The 21,473-nt window shown below is 43.0% G+C and overlaps 1 protein-coding gene across 1 annotated transcript in view; it reads right to left on the reverse strand.

Moving 5' to 3' along the window:
* Positions 1 to 6,945: 6,945 nt before the first annotated feature.
* Tmc2 (transmembrane channel like 2) overlaps positions 6,946 to 21,473 on the reverse strand; it is a 53,102-nt gene continuing 38,574 nt past the window's right edge. The window contains exons 15-19 of the mRNA XM_051183154.1: positions 21,200 to 21,439; positions 14,944 to 15,069; positions 11,458 to 11,536; positions 10,273 to 10,390; positions 6,946 to 7,163 (exon numbers count right to left, since the gene is read on the reverse strand). Coding sequence (XP_051039111.1) covers positions 6,946 to 7,163; positions 10,273 to 10,390; positions 11,458 to 11,536; positions 14,944 to 15,069; positions 21,200 to 21,439 — 781 coding nt within the window. The remainder of the gene's footprint in view (positions 7,164 to 10,272; positions 10,391 to 11,457; positions 11,537 to 14,943; positions 15,070 to 21,199; positions 21,440 to 21,473) is intronic.

The following is a 21,473-nucleotide window of genomic DNA, read 5'->3' on the forward strand; positions in this document are numbered from 1 at the left end:
TTAAATTACTGAGTGCTCTAACAAAACATGCAATATCAGGCAGCGGCATTGCACACCTTTAATCCCAACACCGGGAAGGCAGAGACAGGCTCCAAAGCTACACAGAAAAATCCTGTCTCAAAAAACCAACAGTAAATAAATAAATAAAATAAAATGCAAGATCATCACAATATTTTTGCTTCCTCTTTTTATAGTTTTGGTGATTAAACTCGGCCTCAGGGATGCTAGGCCAGTGCTCCATCGCTGAGCTGTGTCTGCAGCTCACTGTTATGTTTATTTGTCAATAAATAACACAATACTTTACATACAGAATTTCCTAACCATTTTTTTACACACCCTCCTAAGCTCATTTTAAAAAGTTACTTTAATCATTCACTTACATGTGCAAACACATAGTCTCTAAATAAATACAATTAAGTTTCACATGGTGAAACAGTTACCAATGCCATTCAACTTCCAGTGGCAGTAGATGAATACTTACTTTCACCGATTAAATGATAGAGACTGGAAAATCCATTCAGATGGTAAATTTGTAATTGTTAGTATCTTCATCCTTTCTACTTTAAACAGCTTTGTTAGAGTCCATTCTCTTTAAAAAGAAAAAAAAAAGTAATTTCTCTTACTTGGCTCTTGAAAAACAATGATATTCTTCACAACTTAATGCTGGGAACAGGCAGTGATATATCAGGTAACACTCAGGTTTGAAGTTTGTATTTAGAGCCATTAGTTCTACTGATATGTGGCTTCAAAGGTCTAGTGGCTGGGCCTGCACAGTCAGTCTGTCCTCTTAGATGTGCTGGTCCCAGCCAGAAGCATAATGCCTCTGAGCTCTGGGCTTCCTTCAGGGTTCTGGTTTCATGCTGTTCTGTGTCTGTTCTTTTCTGAGGCCTGCACTCGAGACCCAGTCTCCTTATTAGAGAACTTATTAGCAAGGACACAGCCTTCGATTTGAAGCTGTAGGCTAAGCATGCTCTACCCAAAATGCTTGGGATCAGAGGTATTTTGCATTTATTAGGTTCAGTTCACATTCAAAGGGAAAGGAGTTAGGCTTTCCCTCTTGAGAGGGTTAATTGAAGAATTTATAGATACATAACAAAACATTCGGAAGAGTCTACTGAAGGATTTTCTGCTGAGAAAATGTCATAAATGATCAGTAGCATTTCTGAGTGGGGCTATGGCCTCCCTTCACCTTTCTGTGTGATGTGACTGTTTGCCCTCAGGAGACAGCCAGATACTAACTGTATCATTTTTGTATGTTAGCCTGGAGGTTTTACTTTTGGTCAACACTGAAGGCCGTCTGTGGAGATAGAGGAACATTTTGAAATCCCACTGGGAGAGCTCCAGAGAAGGAAACTTCAAGGAAGTGCCACGAGGGGGTGATAGGTCACACATCTTGTCAGTAAAAAAAAAAAAAATGACAACACATTTGAAAGGGCTTCTAGCAATTCTGGACCCTTTTCTCAGACATGGAAAGAAGCCCCCTAAATTCTTTGGTGGTGAGGTCTACATACGTGCAGCAGCTCTTCACATACACTTGGGGAATAAGGACAGCCTTAGGAAGATCATTTAGCCCAGTGGTCCTTTCATTGCTGTCAATGACTGTCCATGTCAGTCTTAGAATCTCAGATGATTATAAGACACACATTTCATTCATTTGATGCTGTGGTGTTCACTACCTAGACAAGAGGATGACTGATCTCATCCATGCCTGTGGTACTATGTTATTGTTCAGTGCAATATCTTGCATATTGTAGTCTTATATGCATCAATTTGTTAAACTTCACAACATTTGAAAGTTGACCTTATATAGCCCGTTTTCCAGAAATGGTTCAATGATAGAGTTATCTCAATTTTTAAAATTCTGCATTGTGTGTGTGTGTGTGTGTGTGATGCCCTGGGAAGTCTTCGAACTTGCTTTGTAGATCAGGCTGGCCTCTGCCTCTTGAGTGCTGGGATTAAATGTATGCGCCAGATCTACCTTATTTATTTAAGTTTTTTTGAATCAATGAGTGCTCGACTGTGATGGGCTATTTGTGTCACTCTTCCCCCATGGGAAATTTATTTCTTAAAGTCCCACACAAAGAAAGAGAATTTTGTGCACTTGAGCAGGGCTGGACAGGCACATCACAGTGTGTCTGAAGTGACTTTACTGAGTTGGACACTCTTGGTACCCTCCCTGGTCACATTCTTTTATGGGCTGGCACCTCAGCCACTTGTGTCTCTGAGTGTGCAGGTCAGGAGTGATAGTGGGAAAACTGTTGTCCTCAGTACTGAGCTGGAGACACTGATGCGTGAAAACACTAATGATTGGATGGGCTCCTTGAGTGTGATGGGAGCAAGGCCCGCCTCATTGTGCACCCTTCCATTTCCTCATCCCAGTACTCTTGGTTTACAGAAACACTCCCCTGGCATGTTCCATCTGCTCACTCCCAACCCACCAGTGCAAACAATGAGAAAGGTTTCTGCTGAGGGACTCATCCCTTAGAGGGTCCCCTAAGGGGCCTTTGAGGGGATCCTAACATTATCACCTCTTCCTCTAGGCCCCAGAGCCAGGACAGCATCTTAAGGGCTCAGATCGAGCAAGGTGAGGGCTTGTGTGTAAGTATATTTGTGTAAGAGACAAATGCTTTCATTAGCCCACCAAAGCGCATTTATGGTGGATGAACAATGGCCCCCAGTTCTTTGGTGTTCCTACCATTGGGAGCTGTAGTCTGTTTCTAACCCTTGAATCTGGGTAAAAAATCACACTGTCCTAGTCCCAGGGTTCAAGAAACCATGTTACTTCTACTCTCTATAGGAACTGGGAGGCCATTCATGAGAATAAACCCGAGTTAACCTGCTAGAAAAGCCACAGGGGGATACCAAACCCCTTCAGTCTACACTTGTTATTGCCACATGAGTTAAGCTGTCCTATCACAACCAAACCCAGCTGAGGTGTCAGCTGACTGACATCTACAAGTGAGTCCAGGTAAGCCAGGCAGAATGCTCAGATGAATCTAGCCCAAACTCTGAAGAGATCCCCTAGCTCCTGAGTGGCTCAGTCTGGAGTCCATTTGTTACTTTCCTGTTTCAGTTTGCTTCTTATCATGTGAGACACTTTGGGAGAGGAAAGAGTTTATTTGACTTTTATTTTGCCATCACAATCCATTATTTAGGAAGACTGGGCAGGAGCTGCAGCAGAAGTCATGGAAGGGTGCTGTTTATTTGCTTGCTCAGCCTGCTTTTTTATTCAGCCCAGGGCCATTTGTCCAGGGGGGACACTGCCTACAGGCCTGGGCCCTCCCATAGCAACCATTAACCAATGAAATGCCCCACAGGCTCATTTGATGGAGGCAATTCTCAGATGAGGCTCTCTTTCCCAGTGACTCTAGCTGGTGTCAAGTGGACAGCCAGTACAGATCCCTTTTGTGTTTCAGAAAACAGTTCTGTTCTGGGGATAAACTATGGCAGGTGTGCTTGGCCATTCCAGTCCCCTGCCATCTTTATTTTGTTTGAAGCTAAAGGTGGCCATTATAGTTAGCCCAGAACACCTAAATGGAAATATGCTGGAGGATATGACCAGTCTTCTGAAAGAGGCTTTCTTTTGATTTCAATTGACAGTCCCAGCAGGTTTGGCTCTTATTCTCCCCAACCCCCTCATTTCTTCCTTCAACACAGATCCCTGTTGTACAGCAGTTGTCTTGTGACCATGAAGTAAAGAAGCAACAAGTGAAAGGCCAAGGGTTTACAGAGAGCAAGCCCTTCCCTAGCTGAAGCAACACGATGTTAACTGTTTGCATAATTCAGGTTGTCGGTAAACAAGCTTCACTTGTTTAAGCCACTGTGACTTAGGTTTCCCTGAATATCCTAGTACCTAGTCTGTCTAAAGACAAAAATGGAGGTGGTCCTTGTCCTTGGAAATTTAGAACTTGCTGTGTCCCAATCCTAGCACAGGTAGCACTCAGAGTTAGCCCCCTCCCTAGATACCAAATGAATTGATTCCTGCTACACCTGTCTGGCTGGTGGCCAGATGTACCTTCTGGGCTCTGGAAGGTGGTAATGGCAGGCAAACGAGGAGGCTGCTACTGTAGATCAAGTGTAGATACTCCTAGGTACAACTTCAGGTATGGACCTGAGGAACTTGACTCGATAATCTCTCACTGCAGTGGTACAACCACTTAAGGAGTAGACATCACACTGGATCTCTTTGATTCAGAGGTTGGTGGTGGGGTGCACACACTGTCCAGTTCCTTCTGCACTATGTCCACAAAGTTATACGTTTTGGTGAGGTCCATCATCCACATGGCATGGAGCCCTTAACCCCATGTTGTGGATAAAGCAACCCCGGTGGATGTGCCCTACCCACAGCCCTATTGCTAGCCTACTTCCACAGGTTGTGATGCCTTCATAGAATATAAAGTGTTAGGAATGGAATATTCTGGAAAGTCAATCAAAAAAGGAAAAAAAAAAAAAAAAAAAAAAAAACAGAGCAGATAGCAACCTTAGTTTGTTTTCAAATAATAATATCCCTTATCTGGAAGCCCACATTCTATTAACACCTTTTCTTACCTATCAGTATGTTCTTCCTCCACATGCAGGCAAAACACCCATACAGATTAAAAAAAAATAATAAATCTTAAAGTCAAGGGGGGGTGGTATACACCTTTAATCCCAGCACTTGGGAGGTAGAGGCAGGTGGATCTCTGAATTCAAGGCCAGTCTGATCTACAAAGTCAGTTCCAGGACAGCTAGGGCCACTCAGAGGAACAAACAAAACAAAACCTTAAAAACACAAGATTGGGTTATACATTAAATACTGCCAATTTGAACTTCCAGCTCCTGAAAATACCCACAATGCCACAGAACTTTATTTCAAAATATCCTGTGTAGATCTCTCTGTCCTAATAAACACCCGATCTTTCTTCCTTCTCCAGACATAACAGTCCTCTCTGGCCTGTGCATTCTGTGTTCCAGATTGCAGTTCTATCCTTAGCTTATTAACAAACAGAATTTCTCTTACTGAGATTTGCCTCCATAGTTTTGACTTTCACACAGCTTTATAGAAAGGTTCACAAGGAGAATCACCATTGTCTCCTGTCAATACGCAGGAGTTAAACTCTGTGTGAGCAATATGGGATTATGCCTTGTAGGCCATTCCCAGATTCTTTTATGTGTGTGTATTCGTGCATGTGTACACATGTATGTAGATGTTCTTGCATCAATCTGGGTATCCTAACTCAGGAGTTCCCCCCTTCCTCTGTGTGTGTGTGTGTGTGTGTGTGTGTGTGTGTGTGTGTGTGTGTGTGAGTATGTGCATGCGCGTGGAGATCCATATACAGTACTTTCCTCTACCTCTATTTTTTGAGACAGAAACATTGAGCCTGGAGCTCACTGTTTGAGCTGCACTGACTAGTCAGCAAATCCCTAGGATCTGTCTGTCTCCATGTCTCCTTGCCCAGAAGCACTGGGTTATCTATGCTGGCTGCTGCTCCTGACTTTCCCATGGGTTCTGGGGGTCCAACTCAGGTCCTCACATTTTCACTGTAAGCACTTTATTGATTAAGCCATCTCCCCAGCCCACCCCCAAATTCTCAGCCATAGATACTATTTGACCATAATAAATATTTAATGTGCTTTATTTAGTTTCATTTTGGATTTTTTGAGGGTTTTGGTCTCACTATATAACCATGGCTGGCCTGAAATTCACTATGTCAACTAGAATGGCCTTGAGTTTGATGCAGACTCTTGCCTCTGCCTCACAAGTGCCCAGAATTATAGGCATGTGCCACTATGCCCAGCCCATTTTAAGGTATCAGTTTAGGGACTAATTCAATACATAGAGATAGACAGCAAATATAGAATTATGCATCTTCAAAAAGGGTGATTTATTTGGTTTATAGTAGGTGTTTGTGTGTTTTGTTAGCTGTAAGAGGCACAACAGAAACAGAGGCTGATGGCTCAGGAGGTGCCTCCTGCCTGTTCTCCTTTCTGAGTTGGCCTTATGCAGGCAAGATGAAGGGACTCCCTTCAGAATACTCAAGAGACATGGGGTGAGGTGCTTCATTGGTCCTGAAGCTTCGCTGCTCCCTTGGGTCTGGGAACACAGAGCAGAGGAAAGTACGGTCTGCAGAACACTTGGGGTTTCTAGAGAACCCTCAACTAAGCTGTCTACCTTGCTAAGCCTTCAGCTTCTAGCAAAGCCTCCTTAATGGCCTGGCTTCCCTGACTTAGACCTGCTAGGAGACATAAGAACCACCACTTTCAAGGACCCTTATATAGGAAACAGGTTATCCAATTCCTTTTAGAATTTGGTATGTGAAAAAGACTTTCCTATCCAGAGCACTCCTCGTTTTCTTCAGTTGGGTCAGAAGAACTGTGTTGCCCATGTGTTCCTCTGTCCTGCTGCTAGGAGGCTCCGATGCACTTTCTGTGCTAATTGACATCAGCTTTCCTCAGGCTGGGTGGTGGGTATCACTGGTCTTCCTGTCAAGAGGACTCTGGCTGACCTGTTTGCCTTTGCTTGGACCTGCTGTTGGACCATCTTGCCTCCTTTGAATAGGGATGTTAGAAATGTAGGCTTCTGCACACCATAGTTCTGCCTGAGGGGCTGCTGAAACTGGGTCCCATCATGTTCATCACAGAAAAAGTCCACACAGGGAATCATGGCCTCCATCTCCATCTCCCTAGTCTAGAGCTAAGGGAAACCACTACTGTGCAGGGTCCAGGGTTGCCTGAACAAGACACTGGGAAGGCCAGTTAGTTTGGGCAAGGTTTCAGCTTCTGCAACTCCCCAAATCATGGGAAGCCATTGCCCTTCCCTTTGAGTCGTAAATAAGGGCTGGAGAGCAAGGACCAAAGTTCATATATGGAAACATGCATGAGTGTGAGAGGAAAAGGGAAGGGATATATAAAACAGTAGAGCCTGTGGCTCAAGCCCAGGAATGGGAGACTCATGCATGCCAGCCATCAGTTGTGAGGCCTCTTGGTACTCTTTCCAGAAGTCGATCTGCATGTGTAAGTCTGAGACTGAGGTTGGCCAGGATCTGGTGTGACTCTTGGTGGCTGAGATCCAACAAGGTGCCGGGAGGTAGGCTGTGAGGGCCTGCCATCAGCGCTGGAGCTGTCAGGGCCCTGCACTTTCTTGTCCAGAGTCTGGATTTGGCTGGGAGAATAAGATGTGGGCTCTGGAAAACAAAGACAAGAATGAAGATGTGAAAGAAGACTTTGTCCGTATTCAGCTGGAGCCATCTGGAGCTGTCCTGGTGTGTGTGAGATTCTAGTCCTGTTTGGTGCTATGAGAACTGTCAGATCTGTACTTGAATAGGAAGAGATTGTCTGCTGGCTAGGGAACTAGACTTAAAACTCTAGTCTCAGGATAGTGGTTTTTACTTGTTTGTTTTGTTTGTAAATCTATTTAAATTTTATATATTTATGTGTCTTTATATGTATTTGTCTCTGGAGGAGAGGAGATGTCATTGGGTCCCCTGGAGCTGGAGTCACAGGGGTTGTAAGCCCCCCAATGTGCCTGCTGGGTGAACGTGTGACCTCTGAAGAGCTGTAAGCACTTTTAACTGCTGAGCCATATTTCCAGTCCCAAGGATGGTTACAGCTTTCATGCTAGATTTTCCATAGTAAAGTTTGGTACAAGAGTGACAGCAGCCTCTCTGGTTGATGGCCAGGTCAGATCTAATGATGGAAGGGAAGAGGCTACATTAATTCTTAGCATAGAGCCTCATTTCAGCTCTTTCGCTTACTCAACTTCTTCGCTCCTCCTAATTCCAAGATAGGAACGTGCTCCTTCCTAAACCCAGTTCTTCTCTAATTCCTCTTTCTTTTTTGACAGGGTTTCTCTATGTAGCAGTTCCTCTTCTTATGGGACACAGAACTAGACAATGTTCCTCTTGTGGACTTACATGTACCACAACTATGTCTTCTAGGCTTTTCTTCTTTCAGAAATTTGATACAGGCATAGCCATGGGATGGAAGGAGTCATGCTTTCCTTTCGAGGCTGACAAGCATAGGGAATGGTATAATATGCTGGTTCTATTTGATTTTGAATTATGCATTCAATACCCACTCTTGTTATAATGCATTGCATGTACTGTTAATGCGACATCTTTGAACGTGTACTTAGCAAACTTGGAACCCCTGAGTCTCCTACCTGCACACGCACTCCCCTCTTTGAACAACAGTATACACTTTTATGCCCCTAACAACAATTACATTTAGACAGTTTCTGTTCAAGTATATTGCCAATCTATCTGAGTATGATGACTAGAAGAACTAATCCATTCTGAACTTGTTTTAGACACATGCACAGTGAGGCAAATATTTGTAGTAGAAAAAAATGAACATATGAATTAATCTATGACTAAAATAGAGAATTTATCAAAAACTATGCCTCTTAGTAACCAGTCCATCCTTTCCCATAAAAGAGGTTCCAGGCTGTATGCTAGGGCTATAGAATATCTTCACTCATGTGGCCTGCTGTTGATCTTTATTTATTATTATCATTATTATGGTTTTTCGAGACAGGGTTTCTCTGTGTAACAGCCTTGGCTGTCCTGGAACTCACTCTATAGATCAGGCTGACCTCAGGTTCACAGAGATCCTCCTGCCTCTGTCTCCTGAGTGCTGCTGGGATTAAAGGTGTGGGCCACCACACTGGTGTCAATCTTTATTAACAGTGAAGCCCTTTCTAATCTGTACTGTTGCTTCGCTCCAAATAAAGCTCTGTTATTTATTTTAAATAATTGATTTAATTTTATTTTTTGTGCATTGGTGTTTTGCTTGCATGTACCTATGTCTGTTTGAGCATGCCAGATCCCCTGAAACCAGAGTTACAGGTGGTTGTGAGCTGTCATGTGGGTGCTGGGAATTGAACCCAGGTCCTTTGGTAGAACAGTCAGTGCTCTCTACCTGCTGAGCCATTTCTGAAATCTCTCTTATTACTTCAGTAAATCTGTGTGAGCCCTTATTTTCAGTTCTTTGGCTAAAAGGCCCAGAACCTGCAAATACCCAGTCTTAGCCTCATAGCACCTCCTGTACTTGTGGCCACTAATCGGGAACCCCATTTGGATTTTGCATTGAGTGAGAAGTAATAAGATATTTGGACCTGTTGGTTATAGCCATTCCTATTATGATTGGAGATGTCATTCTGTATATGTTTCTCATACTGGTTACTGAATAAAGCACTGTTGGCCAATAGGAAAGGAAGATAGGCGGGGCTAGGAGACAAGGAGGAAATAGGGAGTAGTAAGGAGGAGTCAGCATGGAGAGACCAGGGAGACCAGACGCCTGCCTCACTCCCTGGTAAGGAGACCACGTAGAAATACATAGAAATGGGTTAATACTTAAGACAGAGCTAGCCTATAAGAAACAAATAATGGGCCAACAGCATTATATCAAATACAGAGTCTATGTGTGTTATTTGGGGCTGGCGCGGCAGCAGGACAAGACCAGCGGCGGCAGGCGGAAAAACCGTACACCTTACACTATTATTTTGGTTAATCCTAAAATAAAATAATAATAATGGTGAAGGATATGTGATATGCAACTGCTAATGAATTGGAACACATAAAAATTTTAACCCTTAAGTTATTAGTCATTTATTGTGCTTGTACAGTTGTCATCCAAGGTCAACAGTGCACAGTGGTACCCTTTAAAGCAGGTATTCCTGAGACAACGAGATAACCTCAGACAAGGTCTTTTCATCTTGCCCTTTCCTTTCCCCCACATCGGAGCCTGGACTATCTATGATCATTCTTTAGAGACATGAGACCCTTCTGTGAGAAACTTCTTACCTGCTCCTACCAGCTTATTCTGCCCAGTATGTCTCTTTAAAAATTATTATTATTATCAGTGTGTATATGAGTGTGTTTCTCTGCATGTATGTCTATGTGCCATGTGTGTGCTATGGCCAAGTATGCCAGAAGACAGTACTGGGCTGTGAGCTGCCGTGGATGCTGGGACTAGAACCTGATCCCATGGAAGAGGAGCCAGTGCTCTTACCCTCTGAGCTATTTCTCCAGTTCTAGCGTGTCTCTGTTTTTAGAAACTACAAACCACTATCTCTAGCAAGTATTTGCTAGTTCATTCTGTATGCCAGGAGTTCCATTAAGCACTGTACATGCTTGGCTTTCATCATCACCATCCCATGAGGTAGGCACTTCATATTGTTAAATAATTACCAGTGTCCCTATCTTAAACCCAGATCAGTCCAATTCCACATGTATGTTCTTTACAACTTCCATGTGGACTTGGAAAACGTTATCATAGAGGAAAAAAATTTACCTTCCTTAGTGAGTTGTAGCTGGGTGGCATTTTTGGAGCTGTTCTTAAATGTGTTCCCAGAATTAGTGATTACAGCTCTTCCTTTGATGGATTTGTGGTTCTTCTCAACTTCACGGAGCTGTAGGGAAAAATGAATTATTTATGCAAGCTAGGGGCATGGGTATCATATGCTTAGAGCCTTGGATCATGAGAGGTGAGGTAGGACTGTGTCTATAGTCCTTGCTGACTACCTTCACTGTCTGTTATTTGTTCTACAACTCACTGGAGAGTGTAGTGCATGGCTCCAGTTTACACTTGAAGGAACATCTAACCTTTATTTTACTGTTCTGTATCTGGGCAGGAGCCAATGAGGCTAACAGAAGGAAAACTGGTTGGGGAACTGGCAGCAAGATGTGTTAGTTCCAGAAGCATGATGGGAAGTGAGGATGACAGGACTTAGAAATTTGTGTGTGTGTGTGTGTGTGTGTGTGTGTGTGTGTGTGTGAGAGAGAGAGAGAGAGAGAGAGAGAGAGAGAGAGAGAGAGAGTCAGAGTCTGTCTTCCTAGAGAGAACAGTCAGGAACAGCCCAGGTTATCATCTGGGATGTTGAGAGAAGCTGCCTGTGTATAGAAACTGAGGAGACAACCTAGGCTAAGGATCAGCAATGTGTGGTTTGGTCATTTCTTTTAGTATTACTATTAATATGTGTAGTTTTTTTTTTCTTTTTGAGACAGGGTTTCTCTGTGTAGTCCCAGCTGGCCTGGAACTCACTCTGTAGACCAGGCTGGCCTCAAACCCACAGAGATCCACCTGCCTCTGTCTCCCAAGTGCCAGGATTAAAGGTGTGTGCCACCACTGCCCATCCATGGCTATATTTTTTGTTTTGTTTTGTTTGTTTGTTTTTGTGTTTGGTGTGTGTGTGTATGCATGTGAGTGTGTATATGCTTGTGTGCAAATGTGTGTTAGTGACCAACTCCAGAGCCTTGTGACTGCTACACACTTTTCTCCACCACTAAGCTGCACTGTCAGCCTCTCAAATATTCCTACTGTACATGCATGCTGTTGAACCCTACAGGGCTGCTTCCTATAGGACAGGATTTTGGATTTGGCTTAGGAGGAAACCATTGAAAGAACACAAATGAGATCACAGAGCTAATCAGCAAGAAACAAGAACACCATTAAGGACGTAGCTTCGGAGAGACTCACCGCTTGGATTTTCTTTCGAAGCTGGGAGTTAGCTCTGGAGAGACTTTTTGAAACCGAGTTCAGGTAGTAGATGGCCAGACTAAAAGAGAAAAGGCATGCCTCTCAATGTCTTGGGTTATTAGAAAATGACAAGAGGGGTCTCTGGATTACCAAAATTTTGTCTCTAGCAAGATAGAGCTTCCTAGGTTATCTGCTAAGCATGGAGAGGGTTCTGGACACCCTCTCCATTTTATTGACTGTGGCATGACCTACACATGTCTAGCTCTCAGAGTGTTCAGTAAAGGTTGGTAGAAAGAATCGCTCTGATTCCAAAGAGTTAGGGTGTAGCATGGTTTCTTGTCTGCAAATGAAGCTGAGGATGTTTACTAGATAGCTGTCTAATAGCAGGCTTTATATCATGTATAGTTATCTCCACCTCATTGGTTTTGATGAAAACTTGATGAAGTAGTGTTGGGCAGCTAGACAGGCACTAGACATCTTGTAGGCCACTGAGAATGAATACCTCCCTTAAGGACAGCTTTGGTCCATTAAGTGAAAGCTACATCCTCCTGGTCAAAAAAATGGAATCTGAGTTCTACTTCTGGCCCTGAGTGGAGACATAACACTCTAATCTGCCCCAAAGGTTAAAGCATCACAATTTATTGTCCTTTTCCTTCAAAGTTTTTTTTAAAGATTTATTTTATTATATATAGTGTTCTGTCTGCATATGTACATACATACATATATACATACATACAGAAAAGGGTACCAGATTTCACTACAGGTGGTTGTGAGCTACCATGTGGTTGCTGGGAATTGAACCCAGGACCTCTGGAAGAGCAATGCTCTTAACCACTGAACTATCTCTCCAGCCCCACCTTAAAAGTTAATCTAATTGGGTACACCAGTCATCTGGCCAGGAGACCACCCTAGAATAAGGAAATCTGACTCATCCAAAGACATACTGAGAAGCTGGGAGGAATAATTATGTCTGTATTGAGACAATGTAGTTATACATCCCTCCCTTATGCAGTCACTTACAGATCTTAATGGCTAAACCTTAGCACTTTTTGAGATCTAATTCAGAAGTATAACTCTTCTTTCTGTCTCTTCTCTGGACACCAAGTCAAATTCTAAACATGTCAGGGCAGGCTTTCTTTATCCCTTCCTTCCTTCCTTCCTTCCTTCCTTCCTTCCTTCCTTCCTTGCTTTTTTCCATCCTTCCTTCCTTCTTTCCTCCCTCCCCCCTTCCTTCCTTTCTCTCTCTTTCTCTCTTTTTGGTTTTTTGAGACTGATTTCTCTGTGTAACAGCTCTGGCTGTCCTGGAATTCACTTTGTAGTTGGTTCTTTGAGAAAATTAGTAAGATTGACAAACTTGTAGCCTAATTAATTGACAGGTGGAGAGAGTAGATCCAAATTTACAAAACTAGAGATGAGATAACAACAGACACTGAGGAAATACAGAGAGCCATTAAGGACATACTTTAAAAACTAGTACGCCACCAAATGGAAACTCTAAAAGAAATGGATACTTTTCTTGATATCAAATGTATTGAGAGGTCCAATTCAAGCCATTGCATCTGGCTTGAATTCTTGAGTGCCCGTACCTGGGCTTTGAAATACTTTTTGGTTAAAATCATGATTGTTATCTTTTGTTTAAAGTTAGGGATTATTATCTGAGTTGCTCTTTTGAAGGAATTGCAGATCCTTTGCATAATTTAGTCTGGAGATTATCTGGTACACCAGGAGGTCTCAAGGCCGAGAAAGGCTTAGGCAAATGGTTCTTTCAAACTCCAGAAAAGAGGTTTTGGTATGCAGAAATTGACTTGCAAAAGGTGATTTTTGTGTAACAGTGTAGGGGGCATTTGTGAAGCTATCAGTTAAGTCAGTTCATCTGAAGCTGGTTCTCCTGCTGCTGTTGCTAAACCTGAATTACATTTTGGAGTGACCCTCTGGTCCATGTAACACAGCAACCAAAAGCAAGCTAATCCAACCCAGAAGGGTTGGACTGAACTGCCCCCTGCTGCGGTTACTTTGTCATTTCTTGTGAAACTCCTGAGAGAAATGATTTAGAGGAGGAAGGATTCTGTTGTTCATGGCTTCTAAAGTATCAGCCCACCTTGACAAAGAGGATGCAAAATGGCTTTGTTATGGTGGGTGGGAAGCAAAGAAGACAGGGGTGCAGACCTGATACAGACCCTAAGGACATGTGCCCAGTGTGAGCCTGACCTGGTGGAGCATCATCTCTGGGTGTGAGTGAGGGTGGTTTCAGAAAGGATCAACGAGGATGAGAAAGCCACCTGAATGCAGGCAGTGCCAGCCAGCTCATGAGCTGGGATGCATGGGCTCAATAGGGAGGAAAAGGAGAAAGCCAAGCACAGTGTCCCAGTCTTCCTGCAATTTCCTGGTGACAAGAACTGTTCTGCTGTGCCTCTGAAAGGAGAAACAAAACGAACCTTTTCTCTGTTGAGAGTTTCTGCTGAGAATTGTGTGTCGTTTCCTCTAAGACAGAGCAACTCAAGACCAAGGGTGTTCTGAAGGGACGTGAAACACTCAGTCCTGCTGCTAAAACCCAGGAAATAATACAAACAAGCTCTATGGTCTCAGCACTCAGGAACTCTGAATGAGTTCAAGACCATCTGGTCTACACAGGGAGCTCCAGGTCAGTTAACGTTACACAATGAGATACCAATAACAGCCTAGGAAGTCCTTGAACTGACCAGATGGACTGGGTCCTTCTTCTGCACACTTAATGAGCAATAAGAACTGCTGAGGGACCCCCAGCAGAGACAAGTGGGACTGCCTGGAAGAGCCCCTCTGACCTGTTGAGCTGCCTGCAGGCTGTGTGGTGAGCTTCCGCTTGCCACTCCAGGGTGGGCTTTGAGTCATTTCTGCCCCTGTAAGCAGCTTTGCAGCCATACTCCCATGAGCAAAACTAATCAATTTACTAGTTCAAATAGTTGGGCCTTGGTTCCATTCTTAGAGAGTAGGTATTTGTTCACATTTCCCCAGGAATAGTGTCATGCAACATTTGATATTGGGGTCACAGTGACCCAATGGTAGTAACTAATACATGCAATGACCCACTTCTTCCAGCTAGCCCCCAGCTAAAGTGTCAAGAACTTCCCAAAGGTAATGCCACCAGCTAGGGACCAAGGCTTCAACAGTGACCCTTAGGAGACATCTCATACCTAAGTGTAACACACTCTCAGCTTTCTGAGAAGTTCAGGCCTCACAGTTCTTAGATATTTCCACTCAACCAGTCTGGTTGCAAATGTTCTAGACTCCTTACCCTTAGACAAGTATCTCTGAGTTTCCCAGACTCATCCACAACAGAGGTAACCATATCCTCCCACCTTCATCCCGATAAACTGCTTCCATTTGACTCTGTCTCAGAGTCTACTTCTGAGGAATCCAGACTAAGCATGAAAAGGAGAACCTTGTCTGGAAAGCCTTAGCTTCCAGAAGTTTCCACGAGGCAGGGCCAGAGGCCCTGGGGTAACTTACAACATCAGTAGGATGGCTGGAATGATCAGGCCTGGATTGGCAAGGAATGCAAAGATCTTGCCCAGGAACTTAGGAAAATCATTTTCAATGGTCTCGTGGAGGACATCATACATTCTATTTTTCCCACTAGAAAGAGGAGAAGACACGTTAAAGTATGTGCCAAGCTCCTGTGGCACACACAGTCATGTCCATGACCCCATGACTCCAAAGCTGCCACTCATTACTGCTTTTCTGAAAGAACCAGAGCTCTGCTCCAAATGGAGCAGAAAGAAGATCCCACGAGGAGCTGCCACTCCAGTTAGGACAGATAGCTGGGACCAGCTGCATTGTACTCACTAGCTTCCTGCCCTCAGTAACTCACACACCCTCAAACTACACTGCTCTTCTATGTTTGATGTCTTCTTCAGCAAGAAAAACAGTGGATTTTCCCCACACATTTTTTTCTTCTAGGGGATAGGCTCTTGCTATGCCCCTGCTCTATTCCTGAACTCCTAGGCTGGAGGGATGCTTCTACCTCAGTCCCAAGTAGCTGGCACCATACACATATATGTCTGTGCTAGGAGAAAATGGTCCATGGTTTAGTTATATGGCAAACAGAATTTTTTGAGCTTCTTGACATGGAAGCAGTTCTCTTAAGATTAATGTGGTAGACGTGACACCATACCTCTAAAACACTCCTACAGTTATTCTTCCAGCCAGGATACTGGATTGCTCCAAGATGGGTCTGTACTATTTACAATAGTAGGTTAATTTTTAATTCTAATTCTTTAGAATTAGATTGACTCCAAATAAACACTCTCTAGAGACCCCTTAGTACTGGTGGCTCTCAAATGGCAATTTTAGTGCTATGAAGTAGACCTAGGAGTTTGTAAATTCTGGTTCAAATCCTTTATTCTATGAACTATTTATCACCTATTCATGTATCTATCTTCTGTCTATCTTTTATCAATCTATCATCTATCAATCATCTATCTTCTGTTAATCTATCATCTGCCCATTTTATATCAACCTATCATCTATCAATCATCTATCAATCTTTTATCTACTTATCATCTGTCTGTCATCTACCTTCTTTTCCTGTGATATGTACATGTGTACATGTGTGTGCCTATGCATATAGAGGTCTGAGGTTGATGGAAGGAGTCTTTCTCAATTATCCTTCCACCTTGTTTGAGAAAGGGTCTTTCACACCTAGAGCTAGCCAATATGACTAGTCTATCTGCCTGCTTTCTCAGGAAGTCTTCTGGATCTGCCTTCAGAGTCTGGGAACCCAGGGAGGAAGCCACACCTACCTGGCCTTTATGTGGGTTCTGGGGACCTGGCTTGTGCAGCAAGCACTCTAATGGCTGAGGGATCTCCCCATTCTGTTTATGACTGCATTCATATCCTGTTTTATTTTCCACTAGAGTTGTACCATCAAATGTGGCTACTAAAATAATTATAAAATTAATTAAAGTGCAACTTTCTGGTTTTAAGACAAATATTTAAGTGTTTGTCTACAATTCTGTGATGAGGAAGGCTGCATTAGAAGAGTGGATACCAGTACTCTCATCATTACAGGACTTTCTTTTGCATGTGCTGAGCTTTCATCTCTGGAGAAGCTACTGAATATTTTTTTGCTCTGATTTCCACTTCTCTCTATAGACAACGAGGTGAAATGCTCACGCCGTTAGAGGGCTCTGACTGACGCCAGCAGGTGCTGAGGATAGCACCGTTAAACCGTCACACAATGTTGTAGTCAGCAGCTCCGTTTTCTCTGTGCAAAGATCAGATTGACATATAATGCCTCAGGGACAAATCAGCTTGTCACCTGCAAGCTAAAATAGTTTTCCTTATTTCCTTTTTCTTTTTGCATTTTGAGTGGCTAAAAAAAATCCAGTATAATTTCTTGTAGCATATAAAAACTGAAGCATGATTTTTTACATTTCAATGTCTATAAACTTATGCTGGAACATAGCCATGTTCACTCTTTGGTGCACTGTACATGGCTAAGCTTTAATGGCATTACATCATATACAGGATACTGGTATATATTATCCTGTAACAGCAGGGCTCATCAGAAGCCATGTGTGTCTATTTCATTGCTTGGCACTATTGTGTTGCATGCCCAGTAGTCCCAGCATCTGGGAAGCTGAGGCAAAAGGACTGTGCAAAATAAATAAACAATAAATAAATAAACCAAAAAACCAAACCAACCAAACAAACAAAACACCCCAACCCTACAACATTTTAGTTAGTTATACAACATTTCAGGTGCCATGCACATCACCATGCCATGCTATTTGATTTATTTATTTATTATTGGAACATGCCTATCATGTAAAAATAGTAAAAAAAAAAAAAAAAAAAAAAAAAAAAAAAAAAAAAAAAGAGAGAGAGAGAGAGAGAGAACTTCAAACATTATAGTTTTAAGTCAAAGTGAACGTGAATTATTTTGTCTCTGAAGTGTTAGTGTGGTAGCCGCCGCTATGACAATTAGTACACTGATGGATTAACGTAAGATATATGGACTGAGTTACAGCTCTGGAGGCCGGAAGTTTGAAAAGGTTTCACTGGGTTAACCTAAGCTGTTGGCAGGGCCACAGCCCTCTGAGAGAGGCCACAGAGGAGTTCCCTTTTTCATCTTAAAAGCCAACATAATGGATTTTTCAAAACTTTCTCTGCTTTCATAGTTACTCTGCCCTCTGTTCTTACTTGATGGAGTTTCCCGCTTCCGAACTAACATCTTTGGCTGCTGTCATTCATGGTAGAAAGTAAGGTGTGAGCGGATGTGTGAAAAAGAGGCAAACAGGGACAGGTTTGCTCTATAACAACTTACTCTTACATTAACTAACCCAGTGCTACGAATGAGAACGCACTCAAACCGTGATTGTTAGACCAGTTCCATGAGAGAACGGCACTACTACAATTTAATTGATCAATCACCTTATAAAGTCTAGGCTTCCTAAAATTGGCATAATGGCAGACAGATTTCAACATTAGTTTCAGAGGCAACTGATCATACTCAAACCTTAGTAACTTGCAAAGTTTAAAATATACACGATCAGGTACTTTACAGGCAAAGTTAACCAATGCTTAGTATACATAGTGCCTTCCGCCTGATGGTGGTGCTATAAGCATAAATAAGTTCCTCATTCAGTGACTGTCGCAGACTAAGCTTTCGGAATACCTTGGCTACCTCCGTCACATCACTACCTCTGCCTTTACTGGCAAGTACATGGGTATCTGGAGGTTATCGAGGTCCTTGGCACCTTTCTTCCTTTTTGTCTTTCTCCTTTTAGCCAATTGCAAAGGCTGCTGGTGCAATTTCAACAAATCCAGAGAGAGAAGAAAAAGTAAATCAAAGTTGTCCTGTCTCCCTTACAAGAAGAACACACACACACACACACACACACACACACACACACACACACACACACACACACACACGACCTGAGCTATAAACACAGACAAATGACTTAGGGACCCATGGGCAGCTCTTCTCTCTTGTGACAGACACTGAGGTCCTTTCTCAGATTCCATGTGCTATAGGATTGTTTTTTCTCTACTCTCAAGGATGAATGAAGAAACTGAGACATGCATGAATGCACCATGTTGTTATTAATATAAAACTGAGCAGTATGCTTCAGAATCCTGAATAACGTACATTGATCTACATCTGCAGCAGATATCTGAAGTCTTGGTTTTCTGACCATAGGGAAAGCCTGAGCCCATAGTCAAACATTCCTAACTTCCCCCGTACTGTGTCCCTGACTTACATGCCTAGATATATGCACACTGATCAGCTACAGGCTGCTTTGGGGGGGAGCAGATCAAATGCTGGCCAAGGTGTAATCCATGTCCACCCATTCTATGGGTTGATACAGAATTTTTTTTTTGGTTTAAAAATTTGAATGAATTTTTAAATAAAAGTGGTAGATGATTTCAAGCAAATGTTCAGATTTTTATGAGGATCTGAAAAGCCTATAATAATGGGTCCATGTTCTTCGTAGTGACAGCTGGTTGAGGTGAGCACTAACCATCCTCAACTTGGACAGAGCAACAGGTTCACAGATATCCATACTAAAGACCAACACGGTCCTCTAATTACTTCACAAATAACAACATATTAGATTCTCAAAACAGCCCTAGTAGCTAAACTTTCTCTCTTTTGGGAAACAAACTCGTGCAGAGCTCAAAGCTGTCCAGCTGCTCAGGGAGAGAATTTGCTCTTAGAGAGAATTTGCTCTCTAAACCAGGTGATTTTTTTTTTTTTTGCACAGACCTAATTGATTCCATTAGCTGTGTAGGTAGTAGGATGCTTTCCACTTCAACTACTCAGTCCTACTACTGTGATGAAGAAGTACCCATGGAGAGTATGTAAGCACATTGATGTAGCTGTGTTTCAATAAAACTTTATTTACAAAACTAGATGGTATTTTGTATTTGTTCCAAAGGACATAGCTCACCAATTTCCATTTGTGATTATGTGCTATGAGATACTAATCATCTCAATCATTTATGTTGCCTGTCAGGCCCCTGTAAGCATTTAGTGTGGTCTGAACCCTAACTAACTTCTTCTCTGTGCAACTGAATGTCTGTAAGGTAGCAGTCTACTTGGAACATCAACCATAAGGCACTTGTTTCCTTCCAGACACTGGATACAATGCAGTGAAAAAGGAAGAAACTACTATTTTCTGTTCCATGGGAGAATGTAATAAACAAAATAAACAAAGAAAAGGCTCGGTACGTTTGGGCTGTTTGTTTTTGAAGTAGGCTATGATTCAAACTCATGCTTCTCCTGTCTTAGTCTTCTGAGAGATTGGTTATAGCCAGTGGCTACCATGTCCAGCAAGGGCATACATTATTTGTTTAAGGGTAAAAAGAAGGTAAACAGAAACAGGTGTGGTGTGTGTGTGTGTGTGTGTGTGTGTGTGTGTGTGCATTTCAGTTGCGAACTCTAGCAAAGGCTCCATTGAGAAGCTGGCCTTTGTCAGCTCAGCTTTGTGGAGGTTGTAACCATGTTTCTTCCTTGAGTTTCAGGTTATGTGTCTTTTCCTATGATCACCCAGGAAAGCAGATGAGGCAAGAATACAATCATCAATGCCATAGGCTAAGGAACCATCTTTCCTGGGTACAGGTGGGCGGTCTGAGGAAGTGGTAGCAGTGCCCGCAACCAGACTTGCTTAGGAAGAAGCCGACTGAGTCTTCTTTGACATGGCTGTCCCCCAACTCTGGCATCTCTAGTCTCCTGCAGCCTTCCACCCTGACTGCTACCTCTCCTCTTCTGTGCAGACTCCTGTGTGACCAGACTGTGCTCTGATAGCACACTCCATTGAATACCTCCTCTAGGTTCCACCAACTCCAGCCTCTTTACTGAAAAGGAGACACCAGCTTCCCCCACAGCACACTCCACACTGGCATGTCAGGCTGGCTCTGGAGTGAGTGAGAACACAGCTGGATGAGAGCACAGCTGGACGAGATTCTTTCTTTTGGGATCATGCAAGGCTATGCATGGCCCCCTCACTTGCCTTACTCCAATTCTTGTATGGATAGGTATTCAGCAAGGATGGGAACACTAGTTTCTCCATGTAAACTTTTTGTAAGATTCTCCAGGAGGCCACAGAGAATTTCTAAGTGAGAAGACACTTGGTAAAAGGCTGTGTGCCAAACACCCTTAATCCCAGAACTATTTTTTTTTTTTTTTTGCAGAGACTAGAGGGCATTTGTTTTCAGTGGGTCACATATTTATAAAGACAACAGGAGCTATACATTATTGTTCACTCTACCTCCTTATATAACTATATCCAGGTGCCCAAGAACCCTTACTTATAATCAACCTTTGGTCCTATCAGTGTGCTGTAGAGTAGTCTCAGTCAAGACCAACTATACCTGCTTCACACCTGGATGGAGGTTAGAATACCTGCCATCACTCATCCTGTGTTAAGATAACCACAGGTGGTAGATTATCTACTGTTAAAAGGTTATACTTGTATCATTTACATGATAACCACTTGTTATTAAAATCAAATTAATTACAATGAAAAAAAAGAGAAATTAAGTTTCTCTGCTCTTCACCCAGTAGCCACAAGTAGCTTCCTGCTACCCCATGGGGCGTCTCCATCCTTACAGAAAACTTGCTGAATAGTTCCGCTGGTTTGCCCAAACTTCCATAGCCTCTCACAGGCTGGCATGAAACCAGAACTGGAATTCTGAGCCAGGACCTGTGGGCAGACTGCCTCAGGAGGAAAACTCTCCCCAGCAACAAAGAGTGCACCTGAAGGGGCCACAGTCAAACGAGGGTGGGAGGGACATGACGGTGTAGGCCACTGGCAGGAGGCTGAGGAAGAGCACCAGCAGCAGCAGGCCCATGTAGAAGTTGTTGGATCGGGAGGCTTTAAACACACGCTCGTGGGGCACGTTGCTGCTCATCACTGCCCAGCACTGGAAGTACATGGAGGTCAATAGGCGCAGGACATTGATGCCTACCAGTCCTGGAGCATAGAAGGAGCCCATCCTGAAAGGTCAGAAACGGGATATCTGGTTGATCT

This window comes from Phodopus roborovskii, unplaced genomic scaffold (assembly GCF_943737965.1).
Source record: "Phodopus roborovskii unplaced genomic scaffold, PHOROB, whole genome shotgun sequence".
Classification (NCBI taxonomy): domain Eukaryota; kingdom Metazoa; phylum Chordata; class Mammalia; order Rodentia; family Cricetidae; genus Phodopus; species Phodopus roborovskii.